The sequence below is a fragment of the Cucumis melo genome, chromosome 2 (genome assembly GCF_025177605.1).
Source record: "Cucumis melo cultivar AY chromosome 2, USDA_Cmelo_AY_1.0, whole genome shotgun sequence".
Taxonomy (NCBI): domain Eukaryota; kingdom Viridiplantae; phylum Streptophyta; class Magnoliopsida; order Cucurbitales; family Cucurbitaceae; genus Cucumis; species Cucumis melo.
In genome coordinates, this window is record NC_066858.1 from 22,571,383 (window position 1) to 22,590,728 (window position 19,346).

Here is a 19,346-nt window from a genome sequence, read left to right on the forward strand (position 1 = left end):
CAAAAGATACAAAAAGTAAAACCAACATCTATTAATTTCTATATCATACTTTCTTTTTTCTTTGCCACTATGGTTTTCTTTTTTTTTGGTCAAACATAATGGAGTTGGGCACATCAACATTTTACTTAATTGGACCAAAACATTTAAACCATCTTTTATTTGTTTAATCATATCTCCTTTTTTTTCATTATTCACATTACTATTATATATCACTTATTATTCGTTTGGCTTTTTACATTCTCAAAATCTCATAAATTTCAACAGAATCTTATATTTATTGTAAATCTCATAAACTTGCTATTTATTTTATTACATACAAACAGAACACAAAAACATCATTCGAGAGAAGAGTCGGTTTTGTCGACTGATCTAGTGAAGGCTAAAACCTCCGAGGCGCTGCGAGTTTCCGATCCGCCGCCATTGTTGTTGTCGTCGCCGGTTACAATTGCTTGTCGAATCAACAGCTTCGTCGTGGGATCCATGGCTTCATTTTCCGGGCCGCTGTCGTCGTTGGATTTGGATTTTTGTTGTTGTTGAAGGGGTTGGTTGTGTTCTTCGTGACTCTTATTCACATCCATTGTTTGTTTCATGAATTTCTTCTTCACCGTCTCTCTTTACACATAGACCAATTTTAAGCCTAACTTTGGTAACACGTGTCCTACAAATGAACCCCACTGAGCGACACGTAGTCATGCTCAAACTTATATATATTTATGTTCTAAACCTATATTTAGATCTAAAAAGAATACGTGACAAAATTATATTTTAACCTTTCCTAAGGAATTGATCCATTTCGAACTACTTTTTTGAAAAAAAGTTCTAAAACTAATTTTTAATTTAAATTTTAATTATCATATAAAATTATAAAAAAAATGGAACATTTCAGAAAACATTCATACTTCCGTATAATTAATTTTTTTATTTTAGTGATTTTATTGAATATGAATAATTTATTAATTTTTTTCTATTTTTAGAAATACCTCATAATTGTTTTATTCATTCCCACAAACTTATCTTTAAAAGAAAAACTAAAAGTAATTGTTCAATTCTCTATTTTTAGTTTAAAAAATGAAGCCTACGAGTTATCTTTTGTTTTCTTAATTTGTTATCTAATTTTTATCCATAACTTCAAAAACCAACCTAAAATTTAAAACATATATATATATATATATTTTTAATTTAGCTAAAAAATCAAATAGGATCCTTACTTATTAGATTAGTTGAGTTAGTCCTTACGCACTCCCCTTTCCAATTATTTCGAACCAAACGTTCAAACAATTGTGCTAGCGTTTTAACTAATCAAAATTTTCAATATACATATATTTCATTCTATAAGCATATATATATATATATATATATATATATATATCAAAAGCTTGATCCCCACCAAACAAACATCCACGTTTATAATTGACTACATGTATAATGGAGAAAGTGTCCCAGCCCCTGGATTCAGTTCATGCTCAAATAACTTCATCTACATAAATAAGGCACCCTTTTCCAGTCCAAATTTGACGGACTTATTAGTGGTCAAAAAATGGGTAAGGCTACGTTGATTTTTCTGCAAACCGAACCAACCCAGAGGCCTTTAAACATGGGGCAAGCCATCTAGTTAGTTACAATCCAATTCAAGGACTGTTAGCTACAGAGTTTCAATCTTGCAAATAAACCACCCCCAGTATATATGAAACTCTTGGAATTGAACTAGCAGATCAGATAGCACACTAAAGGAGTAAAAAACAGAGGCTAAAGAACTAAGTTTATCTCCAACACAAAAAAGGAACTTAATCAATATCAACATCAACCATCCATGTGAAATGTGATAGAAAAAGGATGTGCTTCATTCTTACTATGATCGAGAAATGTTCAACCTGTTCCTCCTTGAAATATATATATATGCACTAACGAGGATATGAGAAGTTCCACCATCAAATTGGAGCTACGAGGCTAGAAATGGAGGGGTAATATAGTATCAAAAGTTTGACTATCAGGAATCCTTAAAACTGATTCTGAAGATGAAAAGACCTACAAGAAAAATCCGATTAATTTATACAATCAAAAGTAGAGCTGGAGGAACATATAGGCTGACAGTTTATTTTCCCCTGAACAACAATTTTTGGCAGAAGTAAACCAGCAGAGCACATAAGCAACTTTGAAGGCTACAGACTATAACAATGCAGCAAAGGATTGTTATTGTCCTAGCCATAACTACATATCCAGAGAAAAGCTAAACAGCCAGCATGTAGACATGCTGCTTAAAGAGTCATGGATGGGCAATTTTGACCAACTTCCAAAGGCAACTAATACCCTGAATGAGTTTGTGTTTATTATGTCCTAAAAAAGGTGCACTATTGAAATTTAATCAATATTTATGAAATAAAAAGCAAAATATGAAATAAACAAGCAAAACAATAATGGTTTATGTACTCAGCTGTACCCTCCATGTTAGCTCTTTTAGCACCTTCATGCTATAGTAAATTCAAAAGCCGAAAGTTGCACCAAACCCTGTGTGGAACTTGAGCTGTTTGTATAAAGAACTTGAACTAGTTTCCCAACTTTGTACATACTACTTCATCCACTATTGTCCTCATTCATCTCATCTCACCTTAGTTAGGACAGTTAAATTTCCAAAGTATTTCGCATTTATGCAAATTGGAAAATAATGGAACATAAAAATCTACAAACCTCTATTTTGAACAAAACATATCTTGATACGCAATGTGAGTAACTGAAGAATAAGAATTCTTCCCGAGGGCACAAATTACTTGTCCAAAGTTTCATGAAGAATAAAACTTCCCGAGGACACTAATTGCTCATCCAAAGTTTCATAAAGAACCAAACTTTAGTTTCTAATTACCAATACCTTAAAAATTCATTTCACACTGACAAGTCCTATCACAAAAACAATAGTCTTCTAGCACATCTACATATCACTCCACAAAGCATCTTTACCAACCAAGAAAGTAAACACAAAAAACACTTCACTCATTCATCTACTGCAAGAGGCCAAGCATGGGTTGTGCAACAAATTCACAACATTTTGTATGTCATGATATAAGATATAAGCAAGAGGCTATATGTCAAACGTATGAACTAATTTCCAAAAGACAGATGTCAATGTATGAAACTAATTTCCATAAAGACCTCCTTAATTCTTTAGAAAGTTGAAAACCTCCTTAGTATCTCTCCTAGGGCTAGATAAGTCCTGGAGCGACTTGAATCTAGCAAGCTAACTTAATTCTTTTAATTCATTGTTTTCTATACATCATAAACTATGTGTTCAAACCAACAAACTAACAGACTAGGGCAAAAAGTAGGAAAATTTCAGATTATAGAGATAGAAAAACCTGATCAGAAATTTACTATGTATATTATATTATGTATAGGCCTTCATTCATTGAAACGGCTATGTCACCGACCACTACAAAGAAAAACTTCAAGAAACAGAAGAAGGACTATCTTGATAATGCACAATGCAAATCCACATAAATTCTTCACTCCTCAACTATAGTAAACGGATACAGTTTCATAGAAAAGGAAGAGTGGAAGAAAATCTGTACAAATGTAAGGAACTGGTTGAACTTTGAGAATTTAGACAGGGGGTATGTTGGAAAAGGAGAAACCCTTATAACCCTTATAAGCATAATACGCAATCCTTGTGTAATAGAAGCCTGGAATAAACAAGAGACCTCCCAACAACGAGAAAAACACTCCTGAAAATTTTTGAAGAACAAACCAAAAATTAACCCTCGAACGAACTAGGGCAAAATTGTAGCAAGAACAGGAAAAAAAAAAAAAAAAAAAAGATAAAGAAAAGTACCGTGAGCACGATCACCACCGACTCGATTACTGGCCATGAAGGCACCAACGATGATTCCAATCATGCCGAAAACGAGAAGAGAAACGGCAAGAGCGATCTCTTTGATAGGAGGGCGATTATTGACGGTGAATGGAGAATCCATCATAATGTCTTCGTCTGTTATGGAAAACGCATGATCCACATACGCCATTTCTGGGAGAAGAAGGCGTTGGAGGTTCGATCTGTAGAAAAAGAGTGCCGGATTGGTGAAGAAGACGGTAGTGGTGGTGGTGGAGGCGGGGGCGGGGGCGATGACGACGGTGGAAATTTGGTATTTGAAGCAAAGAGAAGGGAAAAGCTCTCCGCCTGTTTTTGACTCTGAGCGAAGGATGGAGTGAGAAGAAAGGCAAAAAACTTCCACGTCAGCGTAAGGAAATTAAAAAACATTTAAGTCTTAATTAATGAATAATTTAATTAAATTCAAACAAAGAAATATTTAATTGAAGTTTAAGATATAATCCATTTGTTTTTATTTAATTAATATTTGATCCGTTCAATAGATTGCTGTGGAAAAGGTCTTATTCAGATAACGTTAATCAACCAGTTTAAGATCATAATTCCATTTTAATTAACAAAATTATATTACAATATGTTTGTAAAGTTTGTTCCTCTACATTTCAATTCAATCTTAAATTAATAATAATAATAATAATAATAATAATAAATATCAATAATAAACAAACTATAATTTTCTAAGAGAAAAACACCCCAAGTCAATGAAGCCCAATCGATTAACCCAGCCTTAGAGGCCCACAATTCAACAGGCCCAAACCTATACCTTTCTAACCCAACCCTAAACTTCTTTCTCAGTCTCGTCTTATCCTCTTCTTTACCTTTTGGGTTATCATTAAGTAGTTCCTAAACTTTAAAGATTTTTACAATTTTGATCTGATGGTAAGTACTTCCTTAAATAAACTAACATTTGTGAAGAGTAATTTTAAATTAGCACAACATAACCAACATAAAAAAGAACACAAGGGACAAGACTGCGAGAATGATATGATTTGGGCCTTAAGTAGCATCCTAAGGACCAAAATAGGTTCAAAATCAATCAATGTGTTTGACCTCTACCTTGGTTTAGGTCAAGTCTAACAAAATGCTTAACCAAAATAAGCTTTTGGCAATTTCCATAACCATGTTTTTAGTCGAAAAAACCGACCTTTTATAAGAAGACTAGAAAGTCGAAGAATAAAATTGAAATTTCTTTTGTACTCTCATAACGTTATAGTTGTGAAACTACAGAAGATTGGTGGAGGTTTTACTATGGCATAACTAGTCGGAAAATATATGTCATACCAAAGACGACCATGCCTCCTCTAAGATAAAAGAATAAGTCAATTACAAGTAAACAAAATGTTTTGTCTTTAAGTTGGATTTGTTTTGAATGGATAATTTTTCTTTCCAAAAGTTTAGTTATATAATTATTATTATTTTGGTAGTACTTCTTTCTTATCACATTTCAATCTGTATTGTATTGGTCATTCAGAGTTTTCTTGTCTACTTTTTTCATTGATTTGACATCTCACTCACATACGTACATATAAAAATTTATTCTCCAATTTTTAGTTCAATTATATTTTAAGAAGTACCCATTTTTTCATTCTTTATATTTGTATATATATACCTTCGGATATTAATTAATTCTAATATATATATATATTCTATGAAAATAAGGTATATATGTTTGTTGATTAATCTGGTGGGGTTGACCTGTCTTCTACTATTAATTTGTAGCCTTTGAATTTTAGAAATTTTATTCATAATAACTTTTTACTAATGATTCTATCCATTTAGATGTTCTTTTCATTTTCTAACATTGTGTGGAATTTATGATCCAATGCAATTAAACTCTTAAATTACATTAAAATTATGAAACAAAGGAAAACCAAAAAAAAAAAATAATAAGGAAAATAGTACAATAATAATCTATGAAACAAGTTCTTATTTTTGTTTCTTATTTTTCTTCGAGAAATAATAATCTTAAATAGTTATGAAATTTCCTTGTATTAAATAATAATCTTAAATAACAATTTCCTCTTTCATTGTATTACGACTTTGATTTCCAAAATCCCACTTTGGACAAATCCTAAAGTTTGAAGTAGTTTTTAATCTTTTTCAATTTTTTCAAGTGTTATATATATGTCGTTATAGCATAAATTTAATTAATTAACACTAAAACATTTAAACAATTAAGTTATTAATTCTCTTATGTATGTTGAATTGTTTTCATATCGAATTACTCAAACATTAATGATAATATATTAGAAAAATAATACTATAAATGACATTTATTAATTTTTAAGTTCATAATTCTAAAGACCAAAATCCCAAAAAATATTATAGGCATGGGGAACACAATTATACAAAATAAATTACACAGAAACTTTCACTCCCAAGATTTGAGGAAGAAGAAGAAAACATGAATAGTAATTATTTGATCGTTCCTTTTTCTTTTCTTTTCTTTCTCTAAATTTGTATCCAAATATATCCCAATTGTGTTTTTTCCTGTACATCTCATTGTTCTCTCTCTTTTTGTTTTTTTTAAAAAAATTAATACAAAAAGAATCTTTAAACTTAATTATTATAAATAGTAATAATATATTTGTTTTCAAATATTTGTCAATTTTGACAGTGAAGATGAGTAGTTAACCCTCACATGCTCACACCCAACTTCCAGCTTGGTTTTAGTTATCTTTTTCCTTTAATCAATGTTAAAAGAGTAAAAAAAATGGATCTACACCCTTTTTAAAAGCCTAAGAAAACTCTAACTCTTAACTCAACATATAAACTTCAATAATTCACCCAAAATTTATAATAATCTTCAATTAAGAGGTTAAAAATTGGAATCTCTAACTCCAACTATTTGAAAGAAAAAAAAGTTAGCTAAAAGATAATTCAATAATTGAACTAATTAGAATTTCTAATAATCTTTGGATCTATAAGAATTATGTGAAAAATAAAAACAAAATCACACAATAGATCATAAGCAAATATGAATATGATTTGACAAATTACATAAATATATAGTCTTAATTACATTGAAATTAACACAAAGGGAAGAAAAATGGTCTTGACCAAAAAAAAAAAAAAAAAAAGAGTTTACAAACTTTAAAGGGAATAAAATTATATATAGAGAGAGGAAGAGATAATGAATTAGAAATACAATGGTTGGTTTTCATGAATTTGTTCAGTTATACACATACCCATGTTAAAATCAATAATTATTAAAGAAAAAAGAACAAGAATTAGTGAATGGGTTTGATTTTCTTGGAAGGAATATGGAGCTGAAAATAGACAGAATTGAGATCTTGTGGAGCTTCAAAGAATGGAGGTGGTAGAAAGTTCAATTTCCTTCGAGGAGGACGAGGTTTCTTTGGCGCCGGCGGACAGATGATGGCGGGCTTCAGGCGGGCGGCGGCGGCGGTGGGAGTGAGACATTCTTCTTCTTGATCATCTTCTTGTTGTTGTTCTGTTTTATGTTTGGGGATGATGAATTGAAGGGAAGATAATGGTGTAAGTGGAGAGAATTCATCTAGAATTTCCATACCCATTTGTAAGTTTGGAGGAGAAATATTGAGTGGAAATTGAATAATAATAATAATGGGTAAAGTTGATGAGAAGGGGAACTGAAATGGTGATGAAAGAAAGAGAGAGAGAGAAATAGATAGAGATATATGTGAGGGAGAGAACATGGGGTGGGGACTATCATCAATTCAAATACTGTTTTTATTTTAGTGGGGTTAACCCTAGGAGAGAAACACATCACTCTTTGTTTGGAAGTGAGGTTACTAAATGTATCTTGACTTTTTTTTCTTACTTAAAAGTGAAAATAATAATAATAATTTAGCAATATTCTCATACGTCATCATCTTTTAACACAAGATATAAAAGATACAAAGATAAATCATTAGATCTATCGAGATATATTTCAATTAGGTTGAAAAGAAGCTCAAAGGTGATTACATGACCTAACTTTAACTTCTAACTAATCTCGAAGTGTTAGGGTTTTTTGAATAGCAATCTAGCTTCAATTTTTGTGGTAAACAGTTCTCAGTGTAGAAACTAGGGTTGAAGATGAAAAGAGGGGGAAAGGAAATAAAGAGTCAAAGGGAAGAAAAGAGAAATGATATATGATGTGGAAGGCTAAAGAGGAGATGAAATAGTATGGAAGGAACAAAGGCCAAAGAGCAGCCTTTAAACTCACTGACAAACAGTAAATGAAGGGGTTGTTCATCTTCTTTGTCTCCATTATACTTTAACTTACTTACACACACACACACACACACACACACAAATCTATATTGTACATATTCCATCTTCTACTTCCTTCTTTTTCACTCTACTTTTATTTAATTTTCCTACTCTTTGGCTTCACTCTTTAAGACATTTATTATTATTTTTCTCAAACTTTATTATTTGTTTTTTCATTTATGTAAAAAGTTGATGAATTTTGTCCACTTCAAAAGTAGAAGATTGGGTAATGGGTGTGGGAGAGATGCCCTCCTCTTTGTTTTCTAGTTATGTTTTGGCTTTATTCCTCTTTTCAGGGGATCAAAAAGTGAATGAAAGAAAAAAAGAAAAACAAGATACACAAACTCACATTTGGTCAATTTGGCAACTCGTTCTCTCTTCTTCAACAAAATCTATCAATTTCTCACTATTTATTTTCATTATATTCATCCATAATTTCTTTCTTATTCCCCAAACAAACAAATATCTTGTTTAATGTTTAATCACAGGTAGTCATATCTCTACCTTAATTATATATTTAAAGACCTAATTTGTGTGAGGTTAGAAGAAATAACTAATTTAAGTTAGATGAAAATACTCGTCCGACGATATATATAGCCATCAAGCACATGGTCTCAACTTAGGTGAAAACCACCTTGCACACAATCACTTGAGACAAATAATACTAATGTACGTACGAAATTAATTAAGATGACTAATTAGTGTATCGTCGTGTAGTGTATATGTTTATATTCATTTAACATTTTGCATTTTTCACATATTTCCAAAGCTACATGTAGAGTCGAACCATAGCCACTCACAAAGTCTATCCAACCACACTCTACAACATTTAATTATAACCATGCCACAAGGAATAGTTTGGAATGTGGTTAACAAAATAAACTTACTTTGGCCACCCATAAATCAAGAAGGGGTACTGATTGTTTAGTGGAAATTTATTATAATGCAAATTAATTAAGACAATATATGTAATGTTATGTTTTTAATTAGAAGAGCATCTAGTAAAAAATAAGTATGAAAAAATCACAAAATTAGCTAGTCAAAATTAAATTTGATTAATCTTAAACACACTAGGTAGTGTTAATTATATAATTTTGAGATCTTGTTAAGTATGTAATTTTTAAAAATCACGAGAACTTAATTATAAATTAGGGACCACTGGAGCTATGGGAAGAACAACACATGATGATGATGATGATGATGATGATGATGATCTTTGCTTAGAATGTCTTAAACAAACAAATTAATTAAATTAAAAGTGTAGTTGGTTTCTTTAATTAAAAAAGGGGATTATTGCCTAATTAATTAAGATCCAACTCAGTTAATCTAATAATTAAGCAAACACTTTGTAGACAAAAGCTGCCTTAGGATAACATGCTTTCATATGAAAAAGAGGAGGTGTGTATACAAACAAAGTAGAAAAGTCTAAATAAATTACTACACAATTTATTATCATTTTTCTTTTAAGTTATAGTCTAAATGAAATGAACCCACATAGTGTTTTGATGACATATGCACATTAGATTCATGAGAAGAATATTAGACTTTAGAATAAAAAATAAAATAATTTAAACCATAGATATGTGTGTACTATATATACCCATCATTTATGAGAGTTGGAAACTTATGTCCTATTTTGTAACTATATGACTTATTTTTGTATGTTTTATCTATATATACTATAGAGGTATGTCTTGTGAATCCAAGGGAAGTTTTTGAAAAACTAAAAATTAAAAAAATTTAAAAGCAAAGCACGTTTATTTGGTAATTATTTGGATCGGTTTAGCAACCATATGATTTTTTAAGATTAGATCTTTGGATTCCTTTTTTAGTTTTCAAGTTTTTAGAAACTTGTTTTTGTTTTTGACAATTGAATGCAACTTCTTAATCAAACACAATGCAAGTCATGGTAAGAAATTGAGAAAATACATATTTAGTTTTCAAAAACCAAAAACAAAATGGTTAGACGTTGTTTGGTAACGATTTGGTTTTTGACTTTTGGTAATTGAGTCTACAAAAACCTCTTTCACCTTTAAATTTCTTGCTTTGATATCTACATTTTATTGATCCGTGTTTTCAAAAAACGAAGTCAAAATTTGAAATCTTAAAAAGGCCGTTTTTAAAATTTTGTTTTTGTTCTTATAATTTGGCTAAGAATATGACACTTCTCCTTAAGATTGACACAAACCATAGTAAGAAAATGAAAGAAAATAGGCTTAATTTTTAAAAACCGAAATAACTAACAAGATTTTAACAAATGAGACCTTGATTTTTTGTTTTTGACATTATTCTACTAGTTTTCTAAGAACTAGTTCTTGTCATCGTCGGCTAAAAAGTTAACTTTTTTAAAAAAGGATTAAAAAACCATATATTGTTAGATTCTAAAAGCTTGTATTTTTTAAAATTTTGACTAAGAACTCAAATATTAAAGGATAAAACCGATAGAAAAAAATGATGATAAAAAAAATATTAGATGCTATTTTCAAAAGTCAAATAGTTATCGATTGTTCCATAAATATGTCTCTCGATAACTTCTCCTTTATTGGTGGCAGAAAAACCCTACATGATTGAGGTTTGAGGTTGTTGTTGTTTTTTCTTTTCTTTTTATCTCCAACCAAATATATGTTTTGAGATCTTCATCTCTAAAACCACCTCTCTTCCTTTTGTCTAAATAATGACCTTAGGGTTTTCTCATACCTCATAGAAAAGTATATAATAGACATTGATAACTTAAATTAGGGTTAAAAGTTGAGTTATAAAGTTTTCACAGCAAGTCAAATTGAGATCTTGAGAAGCAAAAAGACTTAAAGCTTTTTTATTTTCTTTTCTTTTTTCTTGATCTTTATGTCCCAATGTAATTTAAAGGGAAGAAGTAATTAATATGTCAACACAGTAACCTAATTGATAATAATGTGTTTTTCTTCAAGTCTTTCTCAAAGATAAAGAATCCTATGTGTGATTGAAAGAGATAGAAAAACTAATTAAATTAACAATAATAACAATATGAGAGGGGAATATAAATAAATAAATAAAACCCTAGTGGGCCAACCAAAGAAAAATAGAGGAAAAATTAAACAAACACACACACATATAAGTACACAAATACATCATATACAATTTTAATAGACAAACATTATGTTGAATAGAAAGATGTATGAAGAGAGAGTGTGTTGAGGGAGACCCTTAAAGCATCCTATGAAAAACTTGTCTATTTCAAAATTAAAGCTCCTTCTTTTCTTTTTTTTTTTTTTTTTTTCTTCTTTTTTCTATAGGGTTTTTTTTTTCATTAAGATCTCTACCTATTTAAGTGATGATTTAAAAAGAAAAATAAAATTGGGTGGGTTTGTTGTTTAGCCAAAACTCCTCACATGGGGTTTCCCACTCTGTTTTTGTCATTTTTAATGCATAAAATAGATTGCTCTTTCATATTCTTCTATATAACATCTAAAAAAAATAGACTGACTCATCAAAACCCTAACGCAAATATTCAACACATTTTTTTTGTTTATATATATATATATATATATATATATATATATAAAGTTTGCTATTTGATAACTTAAGATCAAATTACATGAAAATATCAATGGATAGGTTGATATATTCACCTCGATATTAATTAGGTTAAATGTCCATAGATATTCCAACATCTTTTACATATACTCGTAAAACATACAAAAAAAAAATGTTATCTATTTTGTTCAATGCAAATACGACTACTAGTAATAATATTGATGACTAAGTTTTAAAGTAAAAACAACTTAATTATCAATCGATATATCCATAAAAATGAAATCTTGATATGAATATGGACATTAATATCTTAATCCTTACCTATGATTGGACATCTTAGTCTATACAGAAAGATAGAAAAGGAACATTATGAATGATTGTATTGAGTAATGGTTGTGAGTGGGGTTTTTTAATTTCAAATTTTGGCGGGTAATATGTTATTAATCATTTCTTTATATATATCAATCGAAATAATTAGTACTTTGAAAGCAAAAATTAATGGAACTAATCAAATGACATCAACTTTTTGTCGGGTGTGGGTCATTTTGCTAAACTGATTTTTTTTATGATTACTTTAATTAATGTTGCAAACATGGGCCGAACTATTAAGTAGGAGGTTTTAAAGTCCAAAGAAAAAAGTTATTGGGCCAGTATAAAGCTTCATCATGGGCCCAATAACTTTTTTAAGCCCAAGAAGGCATGGTTAGTAGGCGTTCTTGGTCTCTGTTTTGATGATGTCCAAATGATACCTATGTACGTATTTACCTTCATCCTCTATGTTTGTTAGTTAGCTACAAATACATATTCATATTAAAGTCAATGCTGGAAAAGACAAATTAAATCTAACAATGAAAACTTTAGGAAATATTCCACACGGTTTTGTTGGGATGTAGCCACGAATCTGCCGATGGCCCACAAAACAATATTATCAACAAAATCACCTCCTTCTTTTCTTTTCTTTTAAAAAATCAGAAATCAATTTTCTAATTATAAATTTAGATATTACCTATGTTTGTTTTTTTTTTTACATTTTGTACTATAACCAAATTTGAATATAATGTAAACGGTTACTCGAGATTAATTACGTTTGCTAATAATTTCACTTTTAATATTTGATTATGTTTTTTTTCTGAAAATTTAAGTGTGTGTGTTTGAATTGACTTTCTGAGTGTTTATCATGAAGACCAAATGTTAATTGTTGTTGTGTCATGGGAAATTCATGATTTTGAAAGAAAAAATGGATGCGACCTCGATGCTAAATTGTGTATGTCAGTTGCTCCCATAATTAACTCAACTCAAACGTGTATTTGCTAGAGAAAAAAAATAGAAACAATGGATGAAAAAAGAATGTTAAAAAAGATTAAAAAGAGAAAAACCCTTAAGAAAATAAGTATGCGTCTAGAAAATTATTCGAAATCTAAAATTAATATTTATAAACACAAAAAAAATCAATTTCAATGGATATACATCTATTTTTTTCATGATTTTATATCTTTCTTAAACACAAACAAGTTTTAAAAACATGTTTTTATACTTTTGAAATTCAAATATATATTGAATAAAGGGTGGACATATAGATTTTTTTTGTTTTAGTATTCGTAAGTTAATCTCAAAGATTTGTTGGAATGATTTTATATTGAAATTAAACAGTGGGTTACGTTATATTGAAGGTCTTACTCTTAGGGTTCTTCAAAAATGATCAATATATAACAAAATAAAGATGTAATTAACCAAAGGTGGAGAGATGTGGGATTTTTTCACCAAGTAAAAATTTGTTCATTACCAAGTAAATGATGAATCAAACTACTCAAATACAATTAATTTTCCTTCTTAAATTATGTTTACCTATATAACAAAAAAAAAATTATGAAAAAGAAAAAACTTTATTCCTTACAATTTGGCTTCAAAGCCTCTCTACTTAATTTTTTTTTTTTTATATTATATTTATTGAATTACCAAAATTTATTTCACTGTGTCAATATATGCATAGCTCACTGAGAATGATATAAAACTTATACTATTAGCTCAAGATTAGATTATGGTCATTCGACTTTTTTTCTTTATAAAAATAGTTGTAGTTGTGTCATCTTTGTGATTGAACTATTGTAAAAGATAGATGCTATTGGTTACATATATATATATATATATATATATATATATATATAAAGATGCATGCAACATGCAAGTAAATTTGTATTTTTCTTTTGCTGCTAATGACTGATTTACTGTTTAGAAAAGAAAAGAAGTCGAATAGTTGGGGGAAAAATAATATAAAGCCATTATTATGGAATTTCCAAAGTTTCCAACCATCAATATATTAAAAAGTATAACATTTTTGTGTTTTATTAAATATAAATAAAAATAAAAAAAATAAAAGTAAAAAAGAAAAAAAAGTCCAACCATGTGGGACCCCCCATATTGTTTGGTCAAATTAGCTTTCAATAAAAAAAGAAAAAAAAAAAGAAAAAGAAAGTATAATATAATACATTTAACAAAATTACATCGATACCCTTCCACCTCGTTGAGATTCCGAACGAGGGTTTGACTTGGACCAGCGCGATTGCTTCGTGAACTCCGAGGCTAGTTTTGACTTTACAATTCACTCTAGAGTCACCAGGTATCTTCAAGAAACAGCGTTACAGCCCAATCGGTAAAAGCGTTTGATTCCTCGACACTTTTTCTTTTCTTTTTTTTTCTAACTCTTTTAGGAAACGACACCCACGCTGGCGTCGGCGACCATAGGGTGCGGGTGACGGTGATCGCCCTCGTAGGTTACGAGGAGCATCGACGGATCGTCTCGAGCTCTTTCTACCTTCTTTCTCGCCGGACATCCTTTCACGGTGCTACATCTATAATACCCTCTGCCAAATTCAAAACGATTACATAAATTAATTTCCTTTTCTTTCTTTGAAATGATCCTCACTCTTTTGACTTTGACCCATTCCAATTTCCTTTACTTTCAATTTCATCAATTACAAAAATATTCATATTTGACCGATTCTTTTCGGAATTAACTTCAAAATGAATGACAAATTAAGATATATATTAAAATTGAAGAATTACCTAGGATAAGGTGAGCCTTTGATGGGTTTTTGGCCGTACTTTCTCCAAGAGTATTCATCGGAGGGTATATCAGCGATCTTAGAACTTATCGCCGGGACCTTTACAGTTTTCTTCATTCCAGATTTCCTATATTCAAATTCAAATCAGTTAACGAAATCCCAAATCAAATCCCAAACGAAAAAGAAAAATCAAGAATGCCCAATCAATACCTTCGCTTTGCACAGTGACATAGCTTCGAATTAGGAACCTTACAACCAAATCCAGATACATCATTACACTTCCTCTTCATCGCCAACGGCGGTTTACCGCCGTTGGCAGGCGGCGTAGTATAGACCGATAGATCAAGCTTACCGTTAGAAACACTACCGTCGCCGGTGACCGTAGACACAAAAGAAGAGGTAGTAGTGGAATCTCTAGACTCAGGGATTTTCGAAACAGGGGAGAAATTAAGTTTAGAGAAATGGGTTTTCTGAGGTGGATCGAGGGAATTCAGAACGGGATTAGGAGAATCGGAAGGTCCACGGCGGAACCGAGCGTGGCCGGTTCGGTTTAAAAGGGAAATCAATCGTTTGAATTTGGAGACGGTGAAATCGGTGAGAAGAGAAGAATTGAGATCGATGTTATTAGGAGATTCGGAGTGGTATTGTTGTTGTTGTTGTTGTTGTTTGGACAAGAGATGGATTAGATGGTTCATGCTTTGTAAGCCCGCGGTGGCGGCTTCTTCAATGGCGGTTTGATCGTCGAAGATGGTCGGAAAAGCTGCGAGATCGACCGCCATGGATTTGGAGAAGAGGATTGGAATGTGAGAGAGAAGTGTAATTTAGGGAAGGAAGAGTAAAGGGAGGGAGGGTTTTATAAAACAGAGTGGTGAAGGAAAAAAGAAAGTCAATGCAATTTTGGTCAACTCATATTGCCTTCCCTAAATAACTTTTTTCTATTTTCCAAATAGTTTAATGAAAATTTTGTTTGTGTTTACTTGCATGGAGTGGAAGACAGAGAAGATAAAAGAATATAAACAATACAAACTTAGACATCTTTATTTGATAGATTACATTAATATAATAAAACGAAAGAAGCTAACCAAAAATTAAACAAAAAGATAATAAACACGAACAAGATCGCACCCCTAACAATATTAATTGATCTAGACAATTAATTTTCTTGATTGAATTTTCGCCAAAAAAAAAGAGGTAAAATTAAGAAGAAAAATAGTAATAACTCTATGTAGGGAAGTGTAGAGTATTGGGACAATTATGAAAGTAGGACTTAAAAAATTCCGAAAAAGAGAGAAAGAAGAAAAAAAGAAAAGAAAAGTGGAGGCATAGTATAGGAGGTTGTGGTGGTAGTGGGTGGTTCCCAACAAAGGCAAAAGCAGGTAAGAAAAACCAATAAAACTTGTCTACAAAGAAACATTGGACATCCAAAAGTCAACTCCCCTCTTTTTTTTTTTTTTTTTTTTTCTTTTAATTAATTGCTATTTCTTTCTTTCCTAAAGGCAAATTCAATTAATATATTTTTCAAATTTATGTTTCTGATTTTAAATTAGATAATAATAATTATTATTATTAAATCCGAAAGATTCCAAGTCAAGGTATGCAACTGCAGGCCCTAACCCATCGAAACTTCTCCTTTTCTCTTTGGTCAACATTGACAATTTCCCAAAAGTCGAGCCTTTTCTTTCTTTCTTTCTTTCTTTTTTTCTTCTTATTTTTAATATATATATATATATTTTTTTTTTTTTTGCTTAATTAATTTTCCTAGGTTTGATTCTTCTTCTTCTTCTTCTTTTTTTTTTTTTTAATTTTCTTCTAGACGAAGTTGAAGTTTTGACTCTCAAATAAATGGAAAAAGTAAAAAAAAAAAAAAAAGAAAAGAAAAAGTAAATGAAAATTTTGTATTTTTGGAAGTAAAATCCTTCCGACCATCCTCTAAAATAGGAATTCAATTTTAACCATTTCAAATATTATTATTGTTCATCAAATTATATTCAAGCCATAAAAAAAATTAAAACCATATATAAAAATTATTATCCATATCTATCAGTATCACTCATAAAAGAAGTTTATTAATATTTGTTAGTATTGGTCATTGATGTCGATATAATTTAAAATTTTATTATGTTTTGTAAATATTTTAATTTATTTTACTATTTTTAAAAATGACTCACAGTAAATATCATATAAAAGAAAATACCAATTTTTATTTTTACTTTTTCTCCCTGATTTATACATTAAATTACATTTTTTAGATATTTTGAAAGCTTTATAATCATCACTACTATTCAATTCTTAAAAAGAAGAAAAGAAAAGAAAGAAACATTATTATTTATAGATAAATACTCACTCCAAAATTAACTTTTATTATTTTAGATTTTGGGTGTGGATTTTATGGCTTCTATGTTTGACAATGTAATTATTTTTATTTTTAATTTTGAGTTTGATTTCAATTTAGTCTTGTATTATAGATTATTATAATTTATTTTTTTAATTTAATCTTTAAAATTTTTTCAATATCTATATTTTTAACTTCAATTTTTACAAAATAATTTGTTTTAGTATTGACGTCAATGTTTATTAATTATATTTAAGATAATTGTAATATAAATATTTAGAATTAGTATAGAGAAATGAAAAAAAAAAAAATACAACTTAATTAATTATTTTAATTGAAAGGTCAAAGATTAAAAATTAAAAACTTAAAAATCTATTCTAATCTCTATCTTAAATGGTAAGATTTTAAATAAATTGAAACCAAACTCAAAATTTAATATACATAAAAATGTGATATTTTGAAAAATCTTTATGTTTTATATTTATTTATTAGCATTGGAGAATGCAAGTGGGGATGAGATATATAAATCAAAAAAAGAAAGAGTAATAGTGCATTTTGCATAAAAAAGTGTGTCTTTACATGGCATGCACATATTCTTAATCATTAAGTCCATAGAGCACTTTGTTCCAAGAAAAATTAAAATAAGGTCCATAGAAGCACTATAGGAAACCACCAAGAAACTAAAATAAAAATCAAACTTTATATTATATAAATCACAATTTGCCAAATGCCAAACAAAATCAAACTATTTTATATGGAAAAGGAAAAAAGAAAAACAGCTCAAATGAAAAAGACAATCAATTTGGGTTAAAATTATTATTGTGTGTTTTGAATTCCTTTTATTTTACCAAACAAAAAATCTCTTCTTTCAAAAACTAGATCTTTGTTCTAAAGTCAATGTAAATTGTTTATTCATTTCTTAACTAATTAGAATCAAAAGTTACTTAATTAAATTTATTAATAAACCAAGTGGTTTTTTTTTTTAGTTTTTTTTTTGTTAATTATCTCAAAATAAATAATTACATAGGAAAGTTAACAAACACTATGTGTAAATTACCAATTGTGTTTGGTCAAATTGATTATGAAGATATGAATTTAATACATTTAAGAGGAATTGATATAGTTTTTAGGTTTGATTTCTTAATTCATTTATTATTAAATTTAAAGCTTTTTGGATTTTCAATTTTGCTCGAATTACATGCATTTTTAATAGAAAATTAAATTAAAACAGAAAATTTCACTATAAAAAGAAATCACCAATTTAATAAATTAAAATACATCAATTAAGAATTTAATAATATAACCTTCTACATGTTTTGTATAACTTTGATTTAGTTCTTCAATTCTTTCAAGTTTGGGTTATAATTAAAAACTTAGGTAAAATCATTCTTTGATTTAATTTTTATTATGAACACTATGTGGCCGAACGTTCATATAATCTATTCATCAGTTTATTTGACCATTTGTCACATCATACCAACTCAATCTAAGATTTATCTACTAAACACATTAAATTATTTTTCCTTCATGGTACTAATAATAAAAAAAAAATACTAAGTTGATGTAAGAATTCAAATTTAAAGAATTTAGTTTTTTTATAAAAAAATTATAAGAGAATAGTAAATATCTCTGTTAATTTTTTACGTGTTTCTTTGACATTTAGATGTTTGTAGAGTCAATAATTTTCCTTATAAAAATAGACGAAGTGCACGTACAATCAGATTTTTTACATATATAAGATAATTATAAAAGAAAGAAAATTTTAAATATTATTTTTTAAGTAGATAGTAAATCTATAAATTTTAAACCCTTCTTGAAATCGCATCCCTTTTATATTTTATCTTCAATTCTTTTTTTTTTCCTAAGGTAAGAGATTTAAATTTTCATACACTTAGATGTATTTTATTTGGAAAATACTACAATTATTTTTTCTAGAAAAAAATTGTACTAATATACTATTTTAAATATATTTTATTATAAAAGATTGTTTCATATAATAATATTATTATTTTGTTATTTATAAGAAATTGTTATATTTTGCTTATAGAAAGAAAAAATTAAATAGAATACAGATAATTTGATAAATTTTGTAAATAGTTTCTTTTTTTTTTATTATATTTAAAATTTTTATTTATTTATTTTATTAAATACCATAACTTAATTTTATTATTAGGACAAATATCACTTTAGGGTTGTATCAATTTAAGCCCCAAACTTTTAAAGTTCTATCAATTTAAACCTTAAACTAATTAATAATTGTATCAATTTAAAATTTTCTTACGTGTACTAATTTAAACCCTGAAATTTTATAAATGTGTCAAGAAAAAAA

At 28.9% G+C, this 19,346-nt stretch overlaps 2 protein-coding genes across 2 annotated transcripts; both read right to left on the bottom strand.

Annotated features, from left to right (window-relative positions):
• Nucleotides 1-3,348: 3,348 nt before the first annotated feature.
• LOC103494229 (uncharacterized) lies at nt 3,349-4,301 on the bottom strand. Its single transcript, XM_008455325.3, has 2 exons — nt 3,821-4,301; nt 3,349-3,713 (listed from the first exon to the last, which is right to left on the bottom strand). Exons 1-2 carry the CDS (start codon nt 4,008-4,010, stop codon nt 3,592-3,594), a joined length of 312 nt encoding a protein of 103 aa, XP_008453547.1. The 5' UTR covers nt 4,011-4,301; the 3' UTR covers nt 3,349-3,591.
• Nucleotides 4,302-13,938: 9,637 nt separating this feature from the next.
• On the bottom strand, nt 13,939-15,938 carry LOC103494228 (probable WRKY transcription factor 11). The gene is made up of 3 exons (XM_008455324.3): nt 14,896-15,938; nt 14,687-14,812; nt 13,939-14,484 (listed from the first exon to the last, which is right to left on the bottom strand). The coding sequence occupies exons 1-3, from the start codon at nt 15,462-15,464 to the stop codon at nt 14,328-14,330; spliced, it is 852 nt and encodes a 283-aa protein (XP_008453546.1). The 5' UTR covers nt 15,465-15,938; the 3' UTR covers nt 13,939-14,327.
• Between the last annotated feature and the right edge of the window lie 3,408 nt (nt 15,939-19,346).

Excerpts from the sequence above, each read along its gene's own strand:
- LOC103494229 (XM_008455325.3), bottom strand. The coding sequence starts at position 4,010 with ATGGCGTATGTGGATCATGCGTTTTCCATAACAGACGAAGACATTATG. Across the intron at positions 3,714-3,820 it reads CGGTGGTGATCGTGCTCACG|GAGTGTTTTTCTCGTTGTTG; the intron begins GTACTTTTCTTT and ends AAAAATTTTCAG.
- LOC103494228 (XM_008455324.3), bottom strand. The coding sequence starts at position 15,464 with ATGGCGGTCGATCTCGCAGCTTTTCCGACCATCTTCGACGATCAAACC. Across the intron at positions 14,813-14,895 it reads TGTCACTGTGCAAAGCGAAG|GAAATCTGGAATGAAGAAAA; the intron begins GTATTGATTGGG and ends ATTTGAATATAG. Across the intron at positions 14,485-14,686 it reads AAAGGCTCACCTTATCCTAG|AGGGTATTATAGATGTAGCA; the intron begins GTAATTCTTCAA and ends TGAATTTGGCAG.